The sequence below is a fragment of the Megalobrama amblycephala genome, linkage group LG16, assembly GCF_018812025.1.
Source record: "Megalobrama amblycephala isolate DHTTF-2021 linkage group LG16, ASM1881202v1, whole genome shotgun sequence".
NCBI classification, from domain to species: Eukaryota; Metazoa; Chordata; class Actinopteri; order Cypriniformes; family Xenocyprididae; genus Megalobrama; species Megalobrama amblycephala.
Genome location: NC_063059.1, coordinates 5,213,527 through 5,239,505, shown reverse-complemented (window position 1 = coordinate 5,239,505; position 25,979 = coordinate 5,213,527). Strand labels below are relative to the sequence as shown.

Below are 25,979 nucleotides of genomic sequence, written 5' to 3'. Positions count from 1 at the left end.
GATGCCCGAGGGGCGTTTCAAAGATGGCCGTCGAGTGAAATGACTTGTCTTAAAGGCACTTTGGATTGGCTAACATCTTTCCATTTGAAATATCCAAGTATGGGCTGTTCACACAGAATGTGTTTTTCTATTCCAATGTGCTACTTTGCCATTGTTTTTTCTATGTAAACAAGCTAGACAGACGTGCATGACCATTACGCTGCATTCACACAGGGCATCGGCGTCAACGCTTGACGGAGGGCATGTCTGAAGCCTCAGCTGACACGGCCGTCATAGTACAACAGCCAATCACATTACTTTCCGGTGTTGCATGAATGCAAATATTGAGGAATCATCAACTTCTGCCACGAGTAAAGCAACTCGACGGAACCCATAATTCAGTTCCGCAAAGCATGACGTAACCCATCCAAAGCATTAGCGTAGCGTTAACGCAGACGCCCCGTGTGAATGCAGCGTTACGCTCGCGTCTTTTGCAGCGGCTCGCACATGAGCGCCGCGTTTTTAAGACGCCGTGTCAAGTTAAAATAATTTCAACTTTTACACACAGTGCCGCTCATCGATGTCAGTTCTAAAACAGTGGACCAATCAGAAGAACTCGGAGGCGGGGAAAACGTTGCGAGCTTCTGTTTACAGTAGCAAGTTGGCATGACAACTTTTATTTTACGGCAACATGGCGGAGGCAGCACTCATTATCTTTTTTTTCCCCATGTCAAAAAGCACGTCTCGAGACCCTCATGTTCTACGCTGCACTTTTTTAAAAACCTTTCCTGAGCGCTGCGTCTCGCGTTTTTAGACACAAAGACGCGTTCTATGTGAATGGCCTCTTACTCTTTCTTTTAGCGCGTTTTTACTATTTCAGCTCTCAAGGTTAACTAATCGTGAAAAGTGCAGCATTACATTTAGATCTATGGTATATTTATTTAGATAGTGACATGAAAGGCTGCAGTGATGAACAGCCAATCACAGACATGTTGTTGAGTGCATGAATGCAGTGATCTTGTCATTGAAACTCAATTTCTACACACTAACGAATGCTTTCATCGTAGCTAACTGTGCAAACACGATATAACTAAGGGCTCGTACACATTGTTGAAAATAAATAACCATATTCCCAGCATAAGGATCCTTTGAAAGGTAATGTTATTCTTAGTCCTGTATCGCTCTTCTCATTAACACTCCAGTGGGCGGGGCTAACGTTGCAATGATGAAGTAGGCGTTGATTTCTTCTGCGGAGGCGGGGTTTCACCTATCTATAGACACATTCTAGGATCAGTCGTTCAATGGGCCTGGTGTCAATATAAGCTTTTACTGGACTAACAAGGAAGTTTTCAGTTCTGAAACGTACAGGATATTCTTTTAGTACGATGACGTCTTATATATCAAAAGCTCAAGGAAAAGTTGATTTCTCGATTCATGACCCCTTTAAAAAATGATATCCAAAATCTTTAATATTAAATGTTGATCATTGTCAGCCCTAGGAGATAAAGCAGTGGTCAGAGGATTGTGGGAATTATCTCTTATGTGTTGAAGTATTGATTGATTCTCTATTCCCACACAACAGTTCCTGTGGTGAAGAAGACTTGGGGTAAACAAGCCTCACTGCTGGAGTATTACAGCGATTACGCTGATCCCTCTATACCGACCATCAATCTGGGAGTGCCAAACACAGAAAGGGGTGAGCGCTCAGATCTGTTCTCATACTTGATATATTTGTGATGTTAGATCAGTGTCTAGGTCTACTATTGGAGAGAAATATATTTCACTGTTGCACAAAAATGGTGTGGTGTTTTCAGTCTTACATACTGCACTCATAGACAAGCAGAAGTTGGGAACTGTTACTAGCACTATCCAAAATAGGGTGCAAAATTGGGTATAAATTCACCATAAGGTTTGGGGTTGGTAATGTTTTTGAAAGAAAGAAGTCCCTTATGCTTACCAAGGCTGCATTTATTTGACCAAAATACAGTAAAAAGTAATATTTTGAAATATTATTACAATTTAAAATTGCTTTTTTTTCTATTTTATTCTATTTTATTTGTTCCTGTGATGAATTTTTAGCATCATTACTTCAGTCTTCAGTGATCCTTCAGAAATCAGTCTAATATGCTGATTTGCTGCTCAAGAAATATTTCAATCCTCTGTCCAAGAGTGAATATGACATCATTTTGTATATATATATATATATACAAAATGCTGTTCTTACTTAGAATTTTTGTCTTGTTTTTAGTCAAAATATCTTAAAGTTCTTAAATCAAGAAGCATTTTCTTGACAAGTACAACTTATTTTCTTGTTTTCAGGAAAAATAAATCAAAATTAAGCACGTTTTTCCTTAAAACAAGCAAAATAATCTGCCAATGGGGTAAGCAAAATAATCTTAGTCCAAACTGAAAACAAGATTATATAGCTTATTCTTGGTTTGAAATAAGATTATTTTGCTTACACCATTGGCAGATTATTTTGCTTGTTTTAAGGAAAAACTTACTTAATTTTGACTTATTTTTCCTGAAAACAAGAAAATAATTTTTACTTGTCAAGAAAATGCTTCTCGATTTAAGAACGTTAAGATATTTTGACTAGAAACAAGACAAAACTCTAAGTAAGAACAGCATTTTTTGCAGTGCATTTATTTAAAATAGAAATCTTTTATAACATTATAAATGTCTTTACTGTCACTTTTTATCAGTTTAATGCATCCTTTTTAAAGCATCAATTTCTTTCAAATTTCTTTCAAATCTTACTGACCCCAAATGTTTGAACAATGTGTAAAATAGTGATATTATTTTATTTAAAAAATGTTATAATGATAACAACCAGAATCCTTACAGGGTTTTAACCTTGCGATGCTACTCCTTGGGAGTCAATTTTAAGTAATGTTACAATATTTTTAATAGCATGTAATGCATACAGAACGTGTTGTGGCAAATTCGATGTCTCTGTGTCCCTTCAGTTCTGGTCTCAAAGAAAAACTCTGAGTCAAAATTCCATTTTAAGTTTATTGTCAAGCAGCAAAATGAGATGCCAGCTGGTTATCTGAATCTCTCTAGCCAGGGCACAGTTTTTATAAATTTTTCTTATACCAAAGTAAGTAGTATAATTGCCTGGTAATATCCACCCTTACAGTTTTCCCATATTACTGGGGCTCTCCTCCCATTCGCTTTCTTGACTCTCCCATGTACTCCCCAACATTTTCACAACAGTCACTTCACCAATTAAACTGCAGGTGTTGCTTATGTAAGAGATCATTTTCTTTGTAAGGGTGGCCGACTGCCAACTACTGTACATCTTTTGACTTAATCTCTCATGGTGGAATTCTGCCAATTGATAGTCAACCCTTTTCCCATAGGCAAAATGAAACATTGTATCAAAACAGTCAAACAGTCCCCAAAGGCAAGAAGCCTTCACGTGACACCCTTAATAATGATCTTATTAATTTCACAGCCACCTATTGTCTGGTGGAAAATTACCAGCAAAATATGCTTAGTGGCCAAGCCAACTTCTCAGATACATCTGACCCTTACAATCACATAGGCCAAGAGGCCTCAAAACACTTCTGGATTTTATAGTGAGCAAACTAATTCTACAATTGTTTTCTATGGGATGGATAAAATACTCTGTCAAACGTGAGATGTGGATGCTTTTACTACAATAAATTGAATATTAGTTTAACAGATTGTCAAAAATGGTACTGCACTGTTAGATACAGTTGAAAGAAGGTCAAGACCTCTTACATGTATTGAAAATGTATATCACTTCAGGCTGGATCCAGTATTGTCTTGAATTTTTGGGACTCTTTGAGTCTAAGGACAGGTTGAATAAAGGATGTGAATGCATAAGTCTTCTATCCTGGAGAATCATGTGTTTGTTGTAGACCTCAGATGACACTAGCTGGAATGAATAAAAATGTCCGATCAGATTCTTTTGTGGGAAATTCTGATATTATCAAAAATGTTCGTCTGTTTTCTGATGATTGGAATGGAAGTATGAAATCATTTCATGAGGCGATACAAGTTAATGTAAGAATCGGTCAGTAAATGCTGAGTGTTTTAGGGTCAATTTTCATTATCTCTTTCCAGTGCTACCAATCCGCAAGCTGATAAGCTGAACTTCCATGGCAGTCTGTCACTGGTGACCTATGCAAATGTGATCATAACGCTGAAGTGAACATGGTGCTTTACTTCTGATTAGAACGGGAAGTCCAATTAGAGCCACAAAGTGGATCAGTCACATTCATGTTCTGTACTTGATACTTTCAGTTTGCTGTTTTATCCATGCTAGTGTGCTTGCATTCATGCTGTATCTCTTGCTCTCAAATTTTATTTGAAGTACTGCCAATGGATCAGTCTTTAGTTTGATCACCTTCTCCCTTTTGTTTGATGTTCTAAAAAGCTCTTGGCACATTCTTTTCCTCTGTTCTCCCTACTTGTTTATTCATAATGATATTAAATTGACATAATGTCTGTGACTAAGAACCCTCTTCAATGGATTCGATTAATTTGGTCTCTTAATCTCAACTGATGTCAAAGGCAAATCAAATGAGGATTCTTGCTTTTATCTTTGGAGATAGTGACAAAAGTGAGGCTGATTATCACTATATAAAGTTAAGAGGGATGAAAAAGTCACTAGTTTCTGTCACTCTGTCTATCAGTCTATATATATATATATATATATATATATATATATATATATATATATATATATATATATATATATATACACTATATTTGCACATGAACTATATATATGCACATGAACTTTAATGACATCCCATTCTTAATCTGTAGGGTTTAATATGGAGTTGGCCCACCCTTTGCAGCTATTACAGCTTCAACTCTTCTGGGAAGGCTTTCCACAAGGTTTAGGAGTGTGTTTATGGGAATTTTTAACCATTCTTCTAGAAGCGCATTTGTGAGGTCAGCCACTGATGTTGGACGAGAAGGACTGGCTCACAGTCTCCGCTCTAATTCATCCCAAAGGTGTTCTATCGGGTTGAGGTCAGGACTCTGTGCAGGACAGTCAAGTTCCTCCACACCAAACTCGCTCATCCATGTCTTTATGGACCTTGCTTTGTGCACTGGTGCGCAGTCATGTTGGAACAGGAAGGGGCCATCCCCAGGCTGTTCCCACAAAGTTGGGAGCATGAAATTGTCCAAAATGTCTTGGTATGTTGAAACATTAAGAGTTCCTTTCACTGGAACTAAGGGGCCATGCCCAACCCATGTAAAACAACCCCACACCATTATCCCCCTCCACCAAACTTTACACTTGGCACAATGCAGTAAGGCAAGTACCATTCTTGTGACAACCGCCAAACCCAGACACTTCTCCACTGCTCTAGAGTCCAGTGGCAGTGTGCTTTACACCACTGCATCCAATGCTTTGCATTGCACTTGGGGATGTGGATGGATGCAGCTGCTCAGCCATGGAAACCCATTCCATGAAGCTCTCTATGCACTGTTCTTGAGCTACAGTAATTTGAAGGCCACACACACTTTGGAGGTCTGTAGCTCCTGACTCTCCAGAAAGTTGACGACTTCTGCGCACTGTGAGCCTCAGCATGCGCTTACCCCACTCTGTGATTTTTACATGGCCTACCACATTGTGACTGAGTTGCTGTTGTTCCCAATTGCTTCCACTTTATGATACCACTAACAGTTGACCGTGGAATATTTAGTAGTGAGGAAATTTCATGAATGGACTTATTGCACAGGTGGCAACCTGCGCTTGTATTCACCTTTGGCCATAAAAGTGATTGGAACACCTGAATTCAATGATTTGGAGGGATGACCCAATAGGTTTGGCAATATAGTGTATGTATATATATGCATCCTTTAATTCATAATTGTTAAAAGAACTTTTGTGGACCTTGGTGGAAGAACACTGAATTTCCAAGAATGAGAGTTGAATTTCTTTGATTTGCAGTTTAGTAAATTCCTCTTGCTGTCCTTCCAGTTCAAATCAACTCGACTTCCAAATCCTAGGGTATGGCCAATTTGATTTAAATTCACACTCGTGATTGAAAGGGAGCCAATTCTGAATTTTGCCCAACTCTGGTTGACACATTGCTGTCTAATTTTCTATCCTATAAATGTGTGCCATATTTCACAACATATTCACACTGTCACTCTTGTTCCCATCATTGCTGTCTTCAAAGTAGATTTAACTGATGGCTGCAGGCTATCCAATGGCCGGCACACTACAGGGGCCTCTGATATTTGTTGTGGAGAGGGTCCTGTTCTCCCTGTGAAGTCTGACAGCAGCACATCCTGTTCTGCTCTCCTCCCTTAGCCTTCATTGTCGCTGGCACATTCATTCTTTTCTCGCATTATTGTTACCAGTGTATTTCCTTCGAAGTCTTTCCTCTTACGGTGCACATTCTCTTTTATCTGATAGTTTGCTTAGGAAAACATTTCCTGCTGAAATCACATCATGTCTGCAGTACTTATCCAAAGGGTACATAAGGGAGATATAGCGTTCCGTTCTCATCGCATTTCCCATTCAGGCTGTGGACGGACAGTGTGCATTAATTTGCAGTTTCTTCTGACAGTTGAATGACAGTGCAGAGGTGAAAAGCTGAGCTGTAAAGCTCTCAGAAAAGTCAGACAAAGTCAACTCACCTCTGGGTGTTGAAAAAAAAAAAACAACCACAAGGTACAGTAGCTGAATATGGAAGTCATTAGAAGAAATTATGTTTAGGAAGGTGCTTGCTGACATTTCTTGTACTTTGCAATGCAAATTATGTACTTTTATTTATGGAAGATTGTTTCCGCCACAGAATAAAAAAATAAAAAAGGTAATTCCAACTTACCTTTTTGTTGCAAGATTATATCTCACAAATCTGAGTTTTTTCACATTATTTCAAGATTATATTACAATTCTGAGGTAAAAAAAAATTTGAGAATTGTGAGATAAACTTGCAATTGCAAGAAAAGAGTCAAATTTGTGATATAAAATGTCACAATTACTTTTTTATTTCTTGGTGGAAACAAGCTTTCATATTTATCCCTTTGCAGGTCACTGTGGGAAAACATTCGCCATCTTAAGGAGATTTTTGAGCAGTCACGTGCCCAAGACCGATTGGCTGTTAATAGTAGATGATGATACTCTTATAAGGTAGGGCTGCAGACGTTTGTGTACATCCAGGTGACATATGGCTGTTTTCTGGGATATTGCATGCTTTTAGGAGGAAACAGTTTATACATTAGTGTTTTGTTCTCACAGCTTGCCCAGACTGCAGGCCTTGCTGAGCTGCTATGACTCCAGAGATCCGGTGTGTCTGGGAGAGCGCTATGGGTATGGACTGGGTCAGGGAGGATACAGTTACATCACTGGTGGTGGAGGGTGAGTGTTTGCTTCACAATGAAAACAACCTTTTTGACTTTATTTCAATACTTAACATGGTTCAATATTTCTGAAATGAACTGGCCATTATTAGAGATGTTTTAATTGATTGATATCAGTTATACTACGTTGAATGCTCGAATCTGATTGGTTGATCAATGTCTTCGTTACTAGTTCTGATATGACGTTTTGGAATTGGCAACGGAGGATGAGATGCATAAGATATTAGTTCTACACACAAGAGTGTTTTAAGGACTAAAACCAAACTGAAATTATATATATTTTGACATGAATACATAATTGGGTGTAAATACAAACAGTTATCACTGCCATGACGACAGTATAAACCACAATTGGAAATTGAGCTCTCTAATTTGGCCCCCCACAGATAAATGCCCTCATGCTGTGCAATTTTCTAGCATATTTTGGAAGTAGTTCCGTCAGAAATGAGCTTCCTGTAAAGTGACTGTGTGGTTAGTGCACATGCAACCACCTGGTACTCCCAAACCTTACAATGGCAAATCAATATCCCATGCCATGGCACTCAATAAAGATGCATTCAGTCGACAAATGTTTTTTAACTCTCCTGCACTGAAGAAGCCAAGTATACAGTGCTGTTGTGTTGTGTATTGAACAGGATGGTGTTCAGTCGAGAGGCTGTGGTCCAGCTGTTGGCCAGCGGATGTAAGTGCTACAGTAACGATGCCCCTGATGACATGGTGTTGGGCATGTGTCTCAATGCTCTACGAGTTCCTGTTACACACAGTCCCCTGTTTCACCAGGTACACACACACATTTTTACCTAATCTTAATGTAGGCTATTACATATATATTACACATATTATTATTAGTTTTGTTTATTTATTTTCAGATTTACCCTAATTCTCATTTTTGTCCCTAGAAATAAGTTTTTCCTTCTCGCATAATGTTGCCTAGCTATCAAAATTATTATTGCTAAAATAAATATAGTACTCTGTTTATTTAATATTATTCTATTTAATGTATTTACTTTCAGATACTTTTTATTTATTTTCAGATGTTCCCATCTTCTCTGGATATTTTTAACAATTTTGTCATCAAAGTATAACTAGATCAAGGCACATATAGCACATGCACAGACTCCTTTGGGACGTGATGACGTGCCCTGTCCTATTGTCAGCACACAATGTTGTCCTGCAATATTTTGTCCAGTAATCAAAAGGTACAAAACGTGTAGGCAGCACAGCAGGTGTCCCAAATTGTTTTCCTGTTTGTCTTTATTTTTCAGTGCACTAGATGTCTCAGATGGGGTTTTAAACTTCACCTGTGCATCTGCGTGAACAGTAATTTTGTGCAATTTATAAAAAAACAAAATGTTCGAATTTAGGACAGATAATGCAGGTCTCTGTATATTTCCTAGGTAATTAAATGCGCTGATCTTTGCAGATGGAAAGAAAGTTGTCCAAGCACATTCGTTCTGGAAAAATCTGGTTGTAAAATTTCCGTCATAAACTATTATTATTTTCATATTTTAATGATTTAATACCTTTTGTTTTTGTTCACATTTCCATTTTTAATGATGAACTTACAGGATGAGCATATAGGCTAGATTATGCGTTTGTTTATTTATTTATGATTATTTATTGTTTATTGATTTATCATACACCCAGCGCAAATGTTTTTTGCTAGTTTCAGCCTGACGCAGTTATCATTTTCACGTCCTGCACCACGTGTTTAATTAGCAAATGCATTTGCGCCCATGGGCGTGCTGGTCTGAAAAAGAGTTTGTGTGCATTGTTGGTGCATTACTATTTTGAGGCAACTGAAATAGACTGCGCCACTGACCAACTGAAACCTGGTATAAAGTCAATGGCGCAATATTTTTTTGTTATTTAAAGAGCGCGTTAGTAATATACGCCTATATGCAGGTGCACAACGCACATATACTCTGCTTATTACACACACAGGGATGTGCAGCAGCACACAAACATGCCATATATTAAAAATAAAAGGATTTCAATGTAAAAGATTATTATTGTGTGCATAAAGATAAGGCTTTTCCCTTATATGCTCGCGCACGAACAGACCATCTACGGGAAAAGCCTTATCTTATCCGTTTCCTTGCTATAGACACGTTCAGTTATTCTGCTTGCAAATTCTGCCTTGTAAATAGCGAATATGCCATGGTGTGAGTGCAACTGGCTTTCAAAGGGAATAGGAGACGACACTCTGATTGGTTTATTGCATGTTACGCCCAAAACGCACCCATGACTCATTAAGAGAATAGGGACAACCCTTTTAGACCATACACCGGGCCCACCGACCATTTTTCCTGTCCTTAAACTAGCAAAAGTGGATTCGGACACGTCCTAAGTTCACTTGCGCTGTGCACTTTAGACCATGCACTTAGATCATTAAAATAAAGCCTATAATGTTCAATACTGCACAAAGCAGATGAATGGGTTGTTGTTTTTCCACAGTGAGTGAGGCCACTAAAACATGACCTTTGTGCCTGCACAGGCAAATATGAACAACGCAATATGACAAAATACAATTATGAATAAAAAATATGAACAAAACACAAAAAATGCTGAACTAAAAGTCAGTCGACTATCTGTATCTGCGTGAACTCAAACCTTCCTACTGGTCCGCATGGACTTTTGATGTCTATCGGAAATTTGGTCATTATGGGTGCTTGTGCTGGTGACAGCTAAGCGTTGTTTATTTTTTGTCCTTCATCCCCAGCAATCCCTCTTTTTCACCTCTTTTATCAACAACATCACAACTATTTGGCCATTTGAAGAAACTTTTCACACTCAGCTGCTGTGACATTTCCGCATTTTTGAGACGCTCTTGGTTAGCTATTTCAGTCATGCAAGTGCATCTTCTATCTATTTGAATGGGGAAACATCAAATTCTCCAAAGATGTTCACCAAGCATACGATTAAATTTCATATTTGAAATCACCAATGAAATTTGACAACAACTGTATCATAAATGTGGTTTCTTATGCTCAAATAGCGTTATAAAAACTTATTCTTACCATATTGCGTGTTGCACTTTCTCCCATTCATAGTAATGCAAGTGCACCGTCTTACAGTGGTGTGAAAAAGTGCTTGCCCCCTTCCTGATTTTTTTATTTTTTTGCATGTTTGTCACACTTTAATGTTTCAGATCATCAAACAAATTTAAATATGAATCAAAGATAACACAAGTAAACACAACATGCAGTTTTTAAATGAAGGTTTTTATTATGAAGGGAAAACAAAATCCAAACCCACATGGCCCTGTGTGAAAAGTGCTTGCCCCCCACTGTTAAAACATAACTTAACTGTGGTTTATCACACCTGAGTTCAGTTTCTCTAGCCACACCCAGGCCTGATTACTGCCACACCTGTTCGCAATCAAGAAATCACTTAAATAGAACCTGCCTGACAAAGTGAAGTAGACCAAAAGATCCTCAAAAGCTACACATCATGTTGAGATCCAAAGAAATTCAGGAACAAATGAAAAAGAAAGTAATTGAGATCTATCAGTTATCAAGGTTAAGGTTATAAAGCCATTTCTAAAGCTTTGGGACTCCAGCGAACCACAGTGAGAGCCATTATCCACAAATGGCGAAAACATGGAACAGTGGTAAACCTTCCCAGGAGTGGCCGGCCGACCAAAATTACCCCAAGAGCACAGCGATGACTCATCCAAGAGGTCACAAAGTTGTCCCCACAACAACATCCAAAGAACTGTTAAGGTCAAAGTTAAGGTCAGTGTTCATGACTCCACCATAAAGGCTCGTCTCTGTTTTGCCAGAAAACATCGCGATGATCCCCAGTAATTGTGTTAAAGGCTCTCTAAGCGATTCTGAGCGGAGTAACTTCCTGTTGACGTTCGAAGTGTTGTCAAACAAAACAGAGGCTAGCTAGACCCTCCCTCCTACTCCTCCTGGCCCTCCCCTCCATGCTTCCTGAAACGCGCATTTAAAATGTAAGTAGCTTGCGTATTGACGCTGCTTGTTGGTCATTGGCTGGAGCATGTTTATTATGTTAAGTGGTCCAGGCTGCACCAGTTTGTTTTTGTTGCCATTTTCGGAGCTTGTGGCGACTACAGAGACCGGGGTTTTTTTTACGGTGTGTTCAGGGGACAGGCAGCTAGCGGATAGTGAGGAGATGTTTGCTGTATGTGACAAAAAATGTTTTGGCCTAAAAACGCGTGACTTCGCTTAGAGCACCTTTAAAATACTCTTTGGACTGACGAGACAAAAGTTGAACTTTTTGGAAGGTGTGTGTCCCATTACTTCTGGTGTAAAAGTAACACAGCATTTCAGAAAAAGAACATCATACCAACAGTAAAATATGGTGGTGGTAGTATGATGGTCTGGGGCTGTTTTGCAGCTTCAGAACCTGGAAGACTTGCTGTGATAAATGGAACCATGAATTCTGCTGTCTACCAAAAAATTCAGAAGGACAATGTCTGGCCATCTGTTCGTGACCTCAAGCTGAAGTGAACTTGGGTTCTGCAGCAGGACAATGATCCAAAACACACTAGCAAGTCCACCTCTGAATGGCTGAGGAAAAACAAAATTAAGACTTTGGAGTGGCCTAGTCAAAGTCCTGACCTCAATCCTATTGAGATGCTGTGGCATGACCTTGAAAAGTCGGTTCATGCTCGAAAACCCTCCAATGTGGCTGAATTACACCAATTCTGCAAAGATGAGTGGGCCAAAATTCCTCCACAGCGCTGTAACAGACTCACTGCAAGTTATCGCAAATGCTTGATTGCAGTTGTTGCTGCTAAGGGTGGCCCAACCAGTTATTAGGTTTAGGGGGCAAGCACTTTTTCACACAGGGCCATGTGGGTTTGGATTTTGTTTTCCCTTCATAATAAAAACCTTCATTTAAAAACTGCATGTTGTGTTTACTTGTGTTATCTTTGATTAATATTTAAATTTGTTTGATCTGAAACATTAAAGTGTGACAAATGTGCAAAAAAAAAAAAAAATCAGGAAGGGGGCAAACACTTATTCACAACACTGTATATGTATAAACTCTTTGCTAAAGCCACAGGCTGGATAAAGACGTCATGCACTGAGATTAAATAAGAGATAATACTAGCCACCAACTGGACAGGGGTGGGAATTACAATTACAAATAGATCACCTTTGCTGTAATCTGTCAAAATGATAGACTGCCTTCACTGCTAAAAAAAAAAAAAAAGTCAAGAAGTCAAGAACGGAAAATATTCGGTTAATGCGGCCACTGCCTCCGCTACTCTTATATGAGCCATTTGGGTTCAATCAAACACCTCATCATATTTTTTAAAAGGAAAATGTCACTTTATGGAAGATGTTTGAAAATAATATTTCAAGATTCTGAAATATTATTTTAATGCACCAAAGGAAGTTATAAACAGTAGTAGTTCCACTTGGTAACTCTAATCTGCGCCTGTGTTTATTTTTGTGTTCTGTCTCAGGCTCGTCCAGAGGATTATGCAAGGGAGTTTTTAGCCCACCAAACCCCAATTTCCTTCCACAAACACTGGAACATAGACCCTATTGCGGTGTTTAACAAGTGGTTGAAGAACGGCAAACACACAGAAGGACTACAGAAAAGCACTAAAGAAGAATTATAGTGTTTGTGTGTGCGTGTAGTAGTAGTGAGAAGTGTGTATGTCTGGTCTGACATGTAATAATGTTATTCTGCGTCCTTCATTGTTATATATGTTTTCAATTTTGTGAATCTTGGAAGGATGCTTTCTGGTCTGTATGAATGTCCTTTACTGTGTTTTCTTGGGAGTTGCATGTGTCAGATGTCCAAAATATTTATATTCCAACCTGCCCAAGGTTATCTGTAGGTTTGTTTTTAAACATCTTTGTTTTCTTAAAGATTTGAATTATGTGTGAATTATAATTTTGAAATGTATGATAAACTTCAAATCCTGTTGCCTTAAATTCATTTTTGCAGTGTCCTGATTTCAGTATTAAATGAAAAACCAACTGCCTTTCATAAGTAAGAGACTGCATTGAAGCTGTGAGGTTATTTTAGGCACACACTGGTGCACAGAGCCAGAAATAGAAAAAAGACATATTATGAATCACTATGAGGAACACTATTGTACTTGGCTGTTTTAAAGTTAATAGGATGTTAATGTCAGAGGATGTTTCCATGGTAATGAGTATCTCAGCCATTCATAGATTATTCCCTGAGATAAAACTTTACATTTAAAGGTCAAGTGTGTAATTTATATGCCTAATGATGACTGTTTCCGAACAGATTTTCTGAAAATCTGCTTGGTCAGGTGATTCAGCCTAAAATCAACTTCCAGTTATGCTCACTTGGATTTAAGTAACTGTCAAATCTCATTCAATAAAATGCTGGTTACAATGTTTGCTCCAGCAAAAAGCTTTGGGAGAAAATTCCAAATCAAATTCCTTTTGTTTGTTTTTTTTATTTTATTTTTTTATTATTATCTTTTATTTATTTTTTTTATTTTTTTATTTTTTCAAATACAACAATGCAGAGTGTTCTAATCAGTGTCACTACTAAATGTAAATTAAAAGCTAAGCTCAGGAGTGTCTTAATTAAAATGAATAATTCAGTTTTTACATTTTGTTTATGATGAATAAAACATTACAAGAATAAATATCCTGTCCCAGCTTGTCTGCTCAGCAATTTATCTCTGCTATAATGCACTCCTCAAAAAGAACCTGAATTTAAATCCATACCAAATGGATGGGAGTGTGCACCACTATTGTAATGTGAAATTGATCTCAGGTAAAGACCAATAACATTAATGAAGCAAATTTAGAGTTATGTGTCTGACAACTTTAGATAGATAGATAGATAGATCGATAGATCTCGGACAGGTTTGTTGTAGTTTGCCATGTCGTCTTAGATAAATGGAAAACCTACTTAATGAGGTTGTTCCACATTAAGCAAATCACCGTTCTCATGCAATATGGGGAGGAAGAAAGATCTTTCTGAAGATGAAAAGCACGAAATGGTACAATGTCTCACAAAAGGCAACAACCAATATTTAGTGAAAACTGAATGGGGATTATCAAACTATGAGTGATTTAGAGCACAGAAGAACACAGTCAGACAAAAGATTATTAAGGGGAGTTTCTGTCAACAAATTAATTTTAAAAAGGGCAGCCATATAAAAAGTTACTGTTGTGCAGCAAACAAGTATTTGAAGGTTCTGGAGTCACAAGAAGCTCTCCATTCAGGCTGGCAGTTGTGCATAATGTTGCATTTCAGCCACCCCTAGCCAAAGCTGACAAAGATAAACATTTACTGTGGATTTAGAAATACATGAAGGTTCTTTCTTTCTTTTTATTTTTTATTTTTTATCTAGTTTTATTCCTGCAGAGTTTTGCTCTAACCCTAATCAAACACACCTGAACTAGCTATTCAATGTCTTTAGGATGACTAGAAGGCTACAGTCAGGTGAGTTTATAAGGGTTGGAGCTAAACTCTGCAGGTCAGTGGCTCTCCAGGACCGAGTTTGCCTATCCCTGCTCTAGATGGATGGATTTCTGGATGGTTGGTGAATGGCCACCCAATTCCAATAAGACTGTGACTTCAGCAAGGAGGTGGCGGGTGTTGATTTGGGAAGTGAGATGGAGGGTCCCTTTAGGGTCTCTGAAGGTGTCAAAATGAAGTCTGCAAGATATGTGGAGTTTATAACTCAACATTTTCTGCTAAGGTACAAAAAGAAGGACAGTGCCTTCTGAAATAAAAGGATTTTCATGCAGGACAACACACTATCCCATGCTGCAAACAACACTAAAGCAATAAAACTGTTTGAAAAATGTATTTCTACACCCACTGTAAACATTTCTGTTTGTGAGCTTTGGTTAGGGGTGGCTGAAATGCAACTTTATGCGCAACTGCCAGCTTGCTTATGGAGGTTCCCTTTCAAAGTGGAATTTTGACACAGCATGTGGAGTTGATACTATGGTGAATGCCCTCAGCATGATTGGTGTCTGAACACGTGTACCAAACAAGCCAATCTATTGGCCGACGGCCCGGAGCATGCACATGCAGCTCTCGAGGGAGCCAGATGTACCCACTGTGAAAAGTTCACTGTAAGGAAGCTCTGATCACTTTTGTCTCTCTTTCAAGAGTGAAGTTACAATCGCCAACAACACCATGGCAATGTTGCAGGCATACCAGGTTGCTTAAGGACTTGGATCAAGGACAAAGATTGTTACCTGAGGTGGTGGAAGAACTGCGTCAGACCGCTAATCAGGCTCTCTGAGCCACCAAACAGACTCCCATGGCCATTGGCCGTTATATGGTTGCCTTAATTCCTTACATTTATATAGCACTTTTCTGGGCACTCAAAGCGCTTTACAAATTGAAGGGGGAATCTCCTCAACCACCACCAATGTGCAGCATCCACCTGGATGATGCGACGGCAGCCATATTGCGCCAGAACGCCCACCACACACCAGCTTATTGGTGGAGAGGAGACAGAGTGATGAAGCCAATCACTGTATGGGGATGATTAGGAGGCCATGATGGACAGAGGCCAATGGGCAAGTTTGGCCAGGATGTCGGGGGTTACACCCCTACTCTTTTCGAAGGACATCCTGGGATTTTTAATGACCACAGAGAGTCAGGACCTCGGTTTAATGTCTCATCCGAAGGACGGTGCTTTTTGACAGTATAGTGTCCCCATCACTATACTGGGGCATTAGGACCCACACAGACTACAGGGTGAGCACCCCCTGCTGGCCTCACTAACACCTCTTCCAGCAGCAACCTAGTTTTCCCAGGAGGTCTCCCATCCAGGTACTAACCAGGCTCAGCCCTGCTTAGCTTCAGTGGGCAACCAGTCTTGGGCTACAGGGTGATATGGCTGCTGGCTACCTTGGTGGTAACGGGGAGGCACCTGTGGTTAAACCTCTCTGGGATTAAAGAGAAAGATAAATCTTTTCTCCTGGACACCCCCAGTCTTATCTTCAGGTCTCTTTGGTACCTCCGTTGAGACAGTGGTCGAGAGATTCAAGGAGGTCAAGATGCAGTCCACCACCTTCAAGAGATTTATCAACTGGAAAGCTGAGTCTAGACCCTCTGCCTCTAAGCCTTCTGGTTCATCCATAGGGGATTCCTGGAGACATGAACAGGAGTAGGGGTCAGAAGTGCCACGCTGCCAAGAAGAGGTGGCAGGACCTCAGGGAGTTAATTACTAGAAAGTGCTCTGAATGGGCAGCTGACCAGTAATTCTGCTTCCTTTCCCCACTCACGACTCCTCTGAGGAGGATTTCTTTGGGGTATGTGAGGTCCTATGAATGTTGACACCTGGCTCAGTCATGGACTAATGATGAAGTATCTTATCATTACTGACTCATGATCTCATCAGTCCACAGACAGTCATAGGAGTTAGCTTTACTGAAGGTAACTGCTTAATGTGTTGATTGTTTCTGAAAGAGGCAATCTGATGTTAATCCGGTATCCTTCATCACCTACTGGTTTAGTATGGTGAGTGGTAGCCAGAATGCATGGGTATGACCTAATTTTCATCCATTTTTATGGGCTAGGAGTTTGGGTTTCCCAGGCAAGGGAGAAGGTTGCAGTCTGTCTTGCTGATCAGAAGACTAGCAATTGCATGCTTCCTTCAATGTTGGAATGAAGTAAGCCTTGCTAGTTCCTGTGGGGTTAAGCATGGGTATTTAGTGACTTAAGATGTCCTTCGACTTGATTGCATTTTCCTCTATGGGAAGTAGAGATGCAGTCTTCCCCTCATTGTAGTGGTAGCAGGGTTTTTGAGTGGGCTAGTCGATCGCCTTAACTCAGAACGGGGTCGAACTGTTCTTTCTTAGATATTGGGGCAGAATCTAGCTCCCTCGTGGCTCCCTTATGGGGTAGCTGGAGTGTTACAGTAGGTGCTGTGGGCACACAGTTTATGCTCTTTAAGTAGAGTGCCTTTTCCTGAGGCAGGTTTTGAGTCTCTCTCCCCCAGTTTGTGGTCATTAAGCAGAGCACTGCTTCTCTGCAAACTCTTTGGGGTCAGAGCCTAGACATTAAGATCAGTTTGGAAAAATATGATGCATTGGTCTCATGTTCCTCCTTCCCTAAGTAGGAGTAAGGATTGGAAGAGTGGCAACATTAATAGTTCCAAACTATTATTAACGTTGTAGCATCCTTAAGATATGCTCCCTCTTATGCTCTGGTGTTACCTTAAGGTAGAGCAAGGTAATGGGACTGTGTATCTTCGGTTCCGTCAAAAAAAAAAAAAAAAAACATGACAAAATCTTAAAGCTACATGATATAAGAAACGTATATAAATAAAGAAAATCAGAGAGATGTCACATTCTGGCCAAGAGCTGCTCCTGGGAGAACCATCCCAAGAGTGCTAACCTCAATGAACAACCCAAAGTCCTTATATAGGGTTTAAGTTCCCCTAGTCCTTATAGGGAGTTGAGTTGAAATGGCAAGGAAGCCTTTTTTTTTTTTTAGGCTTTTTGTGATTAAAAACGAGAGCTAATTTATTCCCCTGAGAAGTAGTGGTAGATCAAAAGTTGAAGTCTAACAACTTTTTAGACAAGAAAAAGTTGTCAAGGGTGCTTTTTTAGTTAAAAAAAAAAAAAAAAAAAAGAAAGCTGACTGCATTTGGTTCCAAATAGCAGTCGATGCCTCTTTTGTTGCTAAAACAACAGCTAGTGTATAATGGCAAGCGTTGCCTAATCAGCTGGTTGCAGCATTGATAACTGAGCAGGTGATAGTTTTACGTATGACAAGTAGTAGATGATACACTTACCTGAACAACTAAGGATCCGTCCAATCTGTGTCCACACAGCCTCTTTATAAGTTACAATAAGTCCATCTACTGGTGGTGGCGTTTAAAAAAGCGCTTAGGACTTTTTTGAAAACACAGTTTACTCCGGATTATAAGGTAAAACAGATGCTAGCAGCTTCAAAAAAAGACAGCAAGTGTGAACATAGCCTAAGGCTCCTTTTGAATAGCTTCTCCATGAAAGGCTGCGCCAAGTTTTGGACATAGCTAATGTTGTGCGTTGCTCTTAGGGCACTTGGGTATCTTTACCTGTCCTACAAGGGAGGGAGGAAAAAAGGTCTTTCAAAAAGAAAGCTCCACTAAAGCAGTCTATGGCTCGTATTTTGTGCCAGGCTGACATGTCTTGACTCTTACATTTATTTCTTGATTCAAGTTATTCATGGCCACTATGGTTGTATAGTTAGCCTAGCGAGGCAGGCACTCCCTTAGCATAGCAGATTTGGTTTTTGTTCCCCATAGCGTCATCTACAGATGCTGCATCAGAGTTCCACTTTGAAAGGGAATGTCTCAGGTTACAGCTGTAATCTTGGTTCCCAGAGATGGGGAACAAGACGCGGTGTCTCGTTGCCATGCATCGGGTTTGCCTGCATGTCTCCTTCAGATAAAAGTGTTGATGACATGTCTCTTACTCACGGGCACTCAGTTCATGATGTCATAGACTGCCGTCTGCCAACATGTTCACACACTGGTCATGCTGAGGCGTTCCCCATAGCATCATCTCTAGACCCCACATCTCATTCCCCCTTGTCAGGGAATCAAGGTTACAGTCGTAACCTGAGACTCCAGAGACTCCATAGCTTCAGATACCTGTTTGCTGCTCAACAGTGGCTTTTTATAGCTGCCCTTTACAATTAATTTGTTTGACAGAAACTTCTCTTAAAGGGTTAGTTCACACAAAAATTAAAATAATGTCATTTATTACTCACCCTCATGTCGTTCTACACCTGTAAGCCCTTCGTTCATCTTTGGAACACAAATTAAGATATTGTTGATGAAATCTGATAGCTCAGTTAGGTCTCTGTAGAGAGTAAAGCCATTGAAACTCTCAAGGTTCATAAAGATACTAAAATCAGATTTGAAACAGTTCATGTGAGTTCAGTGGTTCTATCTTAATATTATAAAGCAACAAGAATACTTTTTGTCCACCAAAAAAAAAAAAAAAAAAAGACTTTTCAACAATATCTAGTGATCTTAATTTGTGTTCCGAAGATGAACGAAGGTTTTACAGGTGTAGAACGATATGAGGGTATGAGTAATAAATGACATTATTTTAATTTTGGGGTGAACTAACTACTTAATAATCCTTCATCTGACCGGGTTCTTATGTGCTCTAAATCACTCACAAATCTTTTGATAATTCAATAATATTAGTTGTTTTTATGCCTTTTACAAGACATTGCCCCATTTCATGCTTTTCATCTTCAGAAAAATCTTTCTTCCTCCCCATCAGGCCCGGCTCCAGATATGAGATGAAAGGTGGGCCAAATTATATTCCAGGTGGGCCGGTCGGATTGGTGGGGGGCTTTAATGCTTTAATCTCACATGTCTATTGATATAGATAAGGCAATTGTTAGGGTTGTTTGTTATTGTTATAAACTATTATACTATTTTGAAAAATCACATTACAAAATATAATGTGAGATAACACAAATAATATTTGCAACATTTATTATTTAATTTTTTTTGCACGAGCTGTTTATACTGTTCGAAATTAGAACTTTTGTCCAATACCTCCTCTAGGGGGTCCGGGGCATGCACCCCCGTAAGAAACTTTTGTACATTTTAAGGTTAAATGCATCAATCTGGTGCACTTTGGAAGCTCAAAATTAAGAGCTTCAACTCATGTACAGTGTGCAAATTGACCAAAGAAACAACATTGACTTGTACCTGGACATTAAAGAGGGTTCAAATATATTTTTAGTTGTGATATAAAGTCTACATCGTTTTAGGTGTTTTAGGATGCCAAACAATTATAACAATAAAATAATAATACATACATGACAGTAATATCCATATAGGCTATTGTAACAAATGCAATCTAATATATATAAAATACTAAAAATTAAAATACTAGTTTGTAGCCAATTTCTAATCCTTGAGCTTTAATTTTGATCACCAAATCGCCAGTTGATCGTGTGAGCAAAGTGCGCACTTCTCTTTAAAACACGCAGCACAAACAGACTAAATAGTATATACTTAATCACTGTATATATTTTGGTGCTTTATTAAGGCACAAAGCCATTACGGTTTCGATTTTAGTTAATTGGCAAAATACAATGTAGAGACCATTTATGTTTTAAATTTTCGGTTCATTATGAAACGGTGGCGGCGCACAGGGTCATTAATGGGAAACACTGAATGAATGAATGAATGAATGAATGAATGAATGCTAAAGTTGTCGTATCAGTTGTTATCATAACAAAAACGCTTCAACCGGACCGAACGAGAGTCTCGAGGCCTGCCGCTGCTCTGAGTGAGTGACAGGAGGCTGCGATGTGCGTGAACTCGCTGTCATATGGATACTGTAGAGAAGCGGTATTGAACGGTTTAACATATTTTAGAGACATATTTAGAAAAAATATATATTTTAGCAGCACTACTAAGGGGGAGGTTGCCGCTTGGTCTGGAGCTGAATTGAATATCACACTAATTTTGTGATTGGCTGTTATGTGGTGTGGGGCCAGGGTGGGCCAAGCCTCTGATTGGGTGGGCCAGGCCCACCCTGGCCCCCCGTGGAGCCGGGCCTGCTCCCATATTGCATGAGAACTGATTTGCTTAATAATGTGGAAAAACCTCTTTAAATAGGTTTTCCATTTACCCAAGAAGACATGGCAAACTACTTAACAAACCTGTCTGAGATTGATATATTATCACTTGCATAATAATTTTGAATATGGTATAGATAGATCTTAGATATGACTCTAATGATAACAGTAAATTGGTTTATTTATTCAACAGTAGTTAATAATATTGTTAATAATCTGCATGTGAAGGTGTAAGAACTGACCAACTATCAATTAACCAAGGGGTAATCTTAGCTTTCAGTTTCAAATGAGACCAATCTACTTTTTTATGTAAATGTTATTAAAAGTTATGACCAGACTTAAAGAAAAAAAAATTGCAGGTCACCCAACCGGCCACACGGGTTTCATAGCAACCACAAGACGAGGCTGACGCACAGCAGATCTCTCTCTCTCTCTCTCTCTCTCTCTCTCTCTCGCCGGCTGGACAAACTTTTGCTCTAGCTGTAAAATGTTACAGGTTTCCACCTGTATTGCCGTAAACTCACTATATGGTGAGAGACGCTTTTGAATTGCGCGTGAGACATGGTTGCGCTCTTTTCTTCTTCTTCTTCTTCTTACTATTAACACAGTGACAGCGCTTATTTGAAGGTAGCTGTCTAGACAGATATCGTTTTTTGTTTTTCCCCTAGCTCAGTGTTAGGATCAATTGTAATTGGACACAAGTGGGCATGTTCGACTGGCACGACGCCACAATGAGATCGGTTCAGTCTGCTGCTCTGAGCGTTTTTACATTGGATTTATATTTGATATGGATATTGTTCACTATATCGATAACAACAATCAAAGGTAAGAAATTATAAATGATAATTAAGCTGGGTTATCCTATATTTATTTTTATTTTTTTAAGTTATTTGCTGGTGTAGACTTAGTTTCATAAATGCATGTTTCACTGTAAATTTAATGTGTGCTGTGCTTATATGAATAGATTTTAATGACCTCAACATCATATTATATATATAGACTATTATTCATATTAAACACAGGCTACATTCCATATATTTGGATCATAAATATCTTAGCCACTGACTATTCTTGATCCCTTGAACCAAATTTTATATAAAACACGACCTTTACATAAAGCATTACCTTTTTAAATTACAAATGCTATTTGTAAGTGGTGTTACTTGCAATAAGTTCATTGTACTTTTTCCAACCACTTTATATATCATTACATAAAGTGAATACATTCAGCTTGAAACTTAAATGGCTGGAAACAAATATGTAACATAATCATTGGACATTTTTACAGTGTAAATGTTCCTTCAATATAAGGAAAGTTGTAAATTGTGCGGTACCACACTGTACCAAATTGTGTTGTACCAAAAACACTGAAATCCAAAATCCATCTGCTGTTGGGATTTGAGAGATTTGATAAGGTTATGTACTACATTTTAGTTTTAAGGGATGATGAAGCTTGAGAGAGATCTTGATCTTATCAGTAATATGAAATTAAATGTAAATTAAATGTAATATTAAATATTCTTTAGCACTATTTAGAGTATTGCTGCTGTAACCAGTGGTTCTGGTGCTTAAAGAACAAGCATGTCAAATTCTGCATCACAATAGACACGTCAAGGGCTTATGTTGTGACTTAATTGCATGAAAAAGCCAGCGAATAAGATTATAAATACCAAATTAATTTGAATAAAATTACATTTCTGTGAATATGCCAGTCTTTATCAGTCACTATGAAATACAGTTTCACAGTCCATAGTGTGTTTAGATTTATTGTATAAATACTTTTTAACACTATTCTTGGCAATATTGCTATAAATTAGGCCAGTGTTCCCATTTTGCTCTTGAGGAACAGGCAGTTCTTTATAGTGGACAAAGGTTCTTTAGATCATTAAAATGTTCTTTACTCTATTAGTAAAAAAGTGGTTATTTTAAGAATTGTTCAAAAAAAAATTTGTCCAGCTCCTTCTTCTTGAAGATCTGAAACGTCAAGCTGGCATTAGGCATTATAGTACAAGATCCATGAATAGACCACAAGCTGTTTCCTGTGATTTCACAGATGGCATAAAGTCTTGTCTAAAACTCGAATGTTGAGTTCTTATTGAAGACATTCCAAGACATGTACTGAACAGAGAGTTACAAGACACTTTACAGAGGTCAAAGAAAATTCCTGACTAAATTCCTTAAATTCTCTAAAATTTACTTTTGCCTTTAAAAGTCATGATTAAGTATTATATGTTTAAGAAATCTATAAGATAATGGATCCGTTTGTGGTTTGATATCTCTCTCTTCACCTCTCTCCCAAATATGCACCTCAGTGCTGTACCACATTCAAAAGTAGATTTGCATTACAGATTTGCGCACATATGAATATTCCAGCCTAATTTTCTTGTCTCTGAAGCATGTGCCACCATACAGAGGAGTATGAGTCTATTATCTAACACTTGAAGAAAATATAAAATTTTTGGCAGTCTGCACAGTTTGTCCCTTTTGGAAATTTGGAAGGCATTTGGAAAGCATTTAAGCAGCTTTAAATAGTTAACCCTTATTCTAAACCCTAGGTAATTGGAATCCTGGGTTATCTTGTTTCACGTTTCACACTGCTCATAATTTATCCCAGGTTAACAATTAATCCTGGGTATTTGTAAGATGACGTTTCACAATGTACATTCCTTTCTTCTACACTCAAATTGTTGTGTTTTCTCTCAGCATTTGACATTTTTCCTCTCAAACGCTGAATTTACTATAATGCAAGCTTTAGTGACTGTCCAAAGCACATGAATTTGAGGCATGCGATTGGTTGTTTGTTGCTAAGTGTCTAGCTGTAACATTCTAACACTGCATCATTTCACACTGTAGAAACTTGGCACCGCAATGCCGGGTTAACACGGAAACACCGCATTGTACAGTAAATTCAGCATTTGAGAGGAAAAATGTCAAATGCTGACAGAAAAGGCAAAAATTGGAGTGTAGAAGAGACCGTTTCATTTTTACATTTATAGTCCGAAATGTCCATTCAGTATAAACTCAATAGTATAGTCTGCATTAGGGCTGTGAATCTTTGGGTATACAGTGAATCGATTCGATTCACGATTCATGTGTTCGATTCGATTCAAGAACGATTTTTGCAAATTCAGAATGATTCGATTCGAGACGATTCACATTAAAATTCGATGCGATTCTCCATTTTAATAATGCATTCATAGGGTTATTGAAATGCTTCTCCCAGTGTGTCTTAGTCAGGGTGAGAATTACACAGCAACCTTCAGGCGGTTAGACAGTGGGGGTAAAAAAACAAAACAAAACAAAACAAAAAAAACCTTTTGTCCATTATTAATGTTAGTTCATGTTAGTTCTTAATGATGCTACATAACTTTATTTTAATAGCCTATAAAAATGGCATTTGTGGAAATTTACATAAGCCAAAATTTTAAAAGGCTTTAAAAGTATTGTTAGGCCTAGTTCATGTTAACAATAGTGTTAAGATAGTGTAAATGGCTACACAACCTTATTAAAGTGTTCCAGGTACATTAAACATACTACTGTAATGCTTACATGGAGAGACTACCTAAGAATATCATGCACTTTTCCAACTAATCCTAAACTAACTTTTCTTCACGGAATAGTAAGAAAAGCCCTCTTTGTTCTCTTTATACGGAGCATTTCCCTTATGATGATTCTGAAAGAAAACGCGCTGGTTGTTTACTGTTGCCATAGTAACGAACGCAACTTTAATGGGCGTTTGACTGATAGATAAACCGTGCGCTCTTATTTCAGTGTTGTTAATGTTGTAGTTACTTCAGCAGTTTCCTTCGTGCATTCAGTCTAACGACATTAGGTTCATAATTTCATTTATCATTCACTGGAACTGTGCGTATGCATTTAGACACTTACATTATGTGTTTGGTCCGTCCATGCAATAAATGCGCGCCCTTGAATAAGCGGGGATTTGCTTCAACTGCTCAGGTAATGTCAATGGTATATACTATGACCCATTTCCGTAAAACTTCAGTATTTTATCGTGTAGAAAATAACGGCGACGTTTCCACGCAATAAAAGCGTTTTATTTCAACAGTAGTGGCCACGCAATGACTTGGCAGCTTTATCAATGGCTTGAGCAGTTTGACTCAGGACTATTGCTATTATAGTAGAGAGCTGTCATCTGCTCATGTTAACAACAGTGGCAGTCCTGAGGAGAGCTCAAATGCAGGCTTCTCAAAAATATGTCAATGAGAGGAACGGAAGGAGCGCGAGCGCATTCCAGTGAAAGGCGGTAAAGAGTGTAGCCGCACGTATCTGTGAATGAGAGCTGTGAGGGCGCGAATTACGGCGCACAACGTCTCCATCAATTCGGGCATGTAGTAATTTAATGTTTATATATTTTAAAGCCCTGAATCGCTATAGAATCGCGATTAATCCGATTCATAACATTTTACATCGATTATCGGCCGAAATTAGCGATTCACGATTCAAAAAACATGTTTCAAAATCGATGCATATGCATCGTCAGGATTTGTAATCGATGCATCGAGAAAACGAGTGAATCGTTACACCCCTAGTCTGCATACATTGATGCACAGTCCTAAAGCTATGTAAACAGGTCATGTGCTGCATTTATCCAATCAATGTCACTGACACCGCAAATATGCAAATAAGAGCGTTAACCCAGGGTTTAGGAATGTACATTGTGAAACGTCATTTTAAGAATACCCAGGATTAATTGTTAACCCTGGGTAAATTATGAGCAGTGTGAACCATGAAGCAAGATAACCAAGGATTCCATTTACCCAGGGTTTAGAATGGCCCAGAGTTATCTATTTCAAGTGTGAAAAGCCCTATTGTCTGTTTAAACAAAGGCTTCGTCATTTAATAGGGCAACTCATAACTGTTACAGAGTGCTTATCATTCATGTTTTTACTAAAGTCTTAAAAGCCCCAGTATCCTCCATAAACTATAATATCTTATTGTTCCATATTAACTTATGTAAAGTTGGATGTAATAATCACATGCAAACTTATGCCAAAGGTCTTGAATGAAAAACAGGATAGACAATACTATAACTGCATTTATACCACCCGACTGGGTCTTTACATCAAAAGGACATT

The 25,979-nt window shown here is 38.6% G+C and overlaps 2 protein-coding genes and 1 pseudogene across 3 annotated transcripts in view; 2 read left to right on the top strand and 1 right to left on the bottom strand.

Moving 5' to 3' along the window:
• Window positions 1-13,966, top strand: part of b3glcta (beta 3-glucosyltransferase a) — a 112,989-nt gene extending 99,023 nt beyond the window's left edge. For both annotated transcript variants that reach the window (XM_048161837.1, XM_048161838.1), the window contains exons 11-15: window positions 1,562-1,675; window positions 7,012-7,111; window positions 7,220-7,339; window positions 7,977-8,121; window positions 12,785-13,966. In XM_048161837.1, coding sequence (XP_048017794.1) covers window positions 1,562-1,675; window positions 7,012-7,111; window positions 7,220-7,339; window positions 7,977-8,121; window positions 12,785-12,943 — 638 coding nt within the window. In that variant the 3' untranslated portion in view covers window positions 12,944-13,966. The remainder of the gene's footprint in view (window positions 1-1,561; window positions 1,676-7,011; window positions 7,112-7,219; window positions 7,340-7,976; window positions 8,122-12,784) is intronic.
• Window positions 13,967-16,068: 2,102 nt separating this feature from the next.
• Window positions 16,069-16,185, bottom strand: LOC125249845 (annotated as a pseudogene).
• A 5,077-nt stretch (window positions 16,186-21,262) lies between these two features.
• The window catches only part of rxfp2b (relaxin family peptide receptor 2b), a 36,069-nt gene continuing 31,352 nt past the window's right edge, over window positions 21,263-25,979 (top strand). The window contains 1 exon segment of the mRNA XM_048161850.1: window positions 21,263-21,705. Coding sequence (XP_048017807.1) covers window positions 21,588-21,705 — 118 coding nt within the window. The 5' untranslated portion in view covers window positions 21,263-21,587.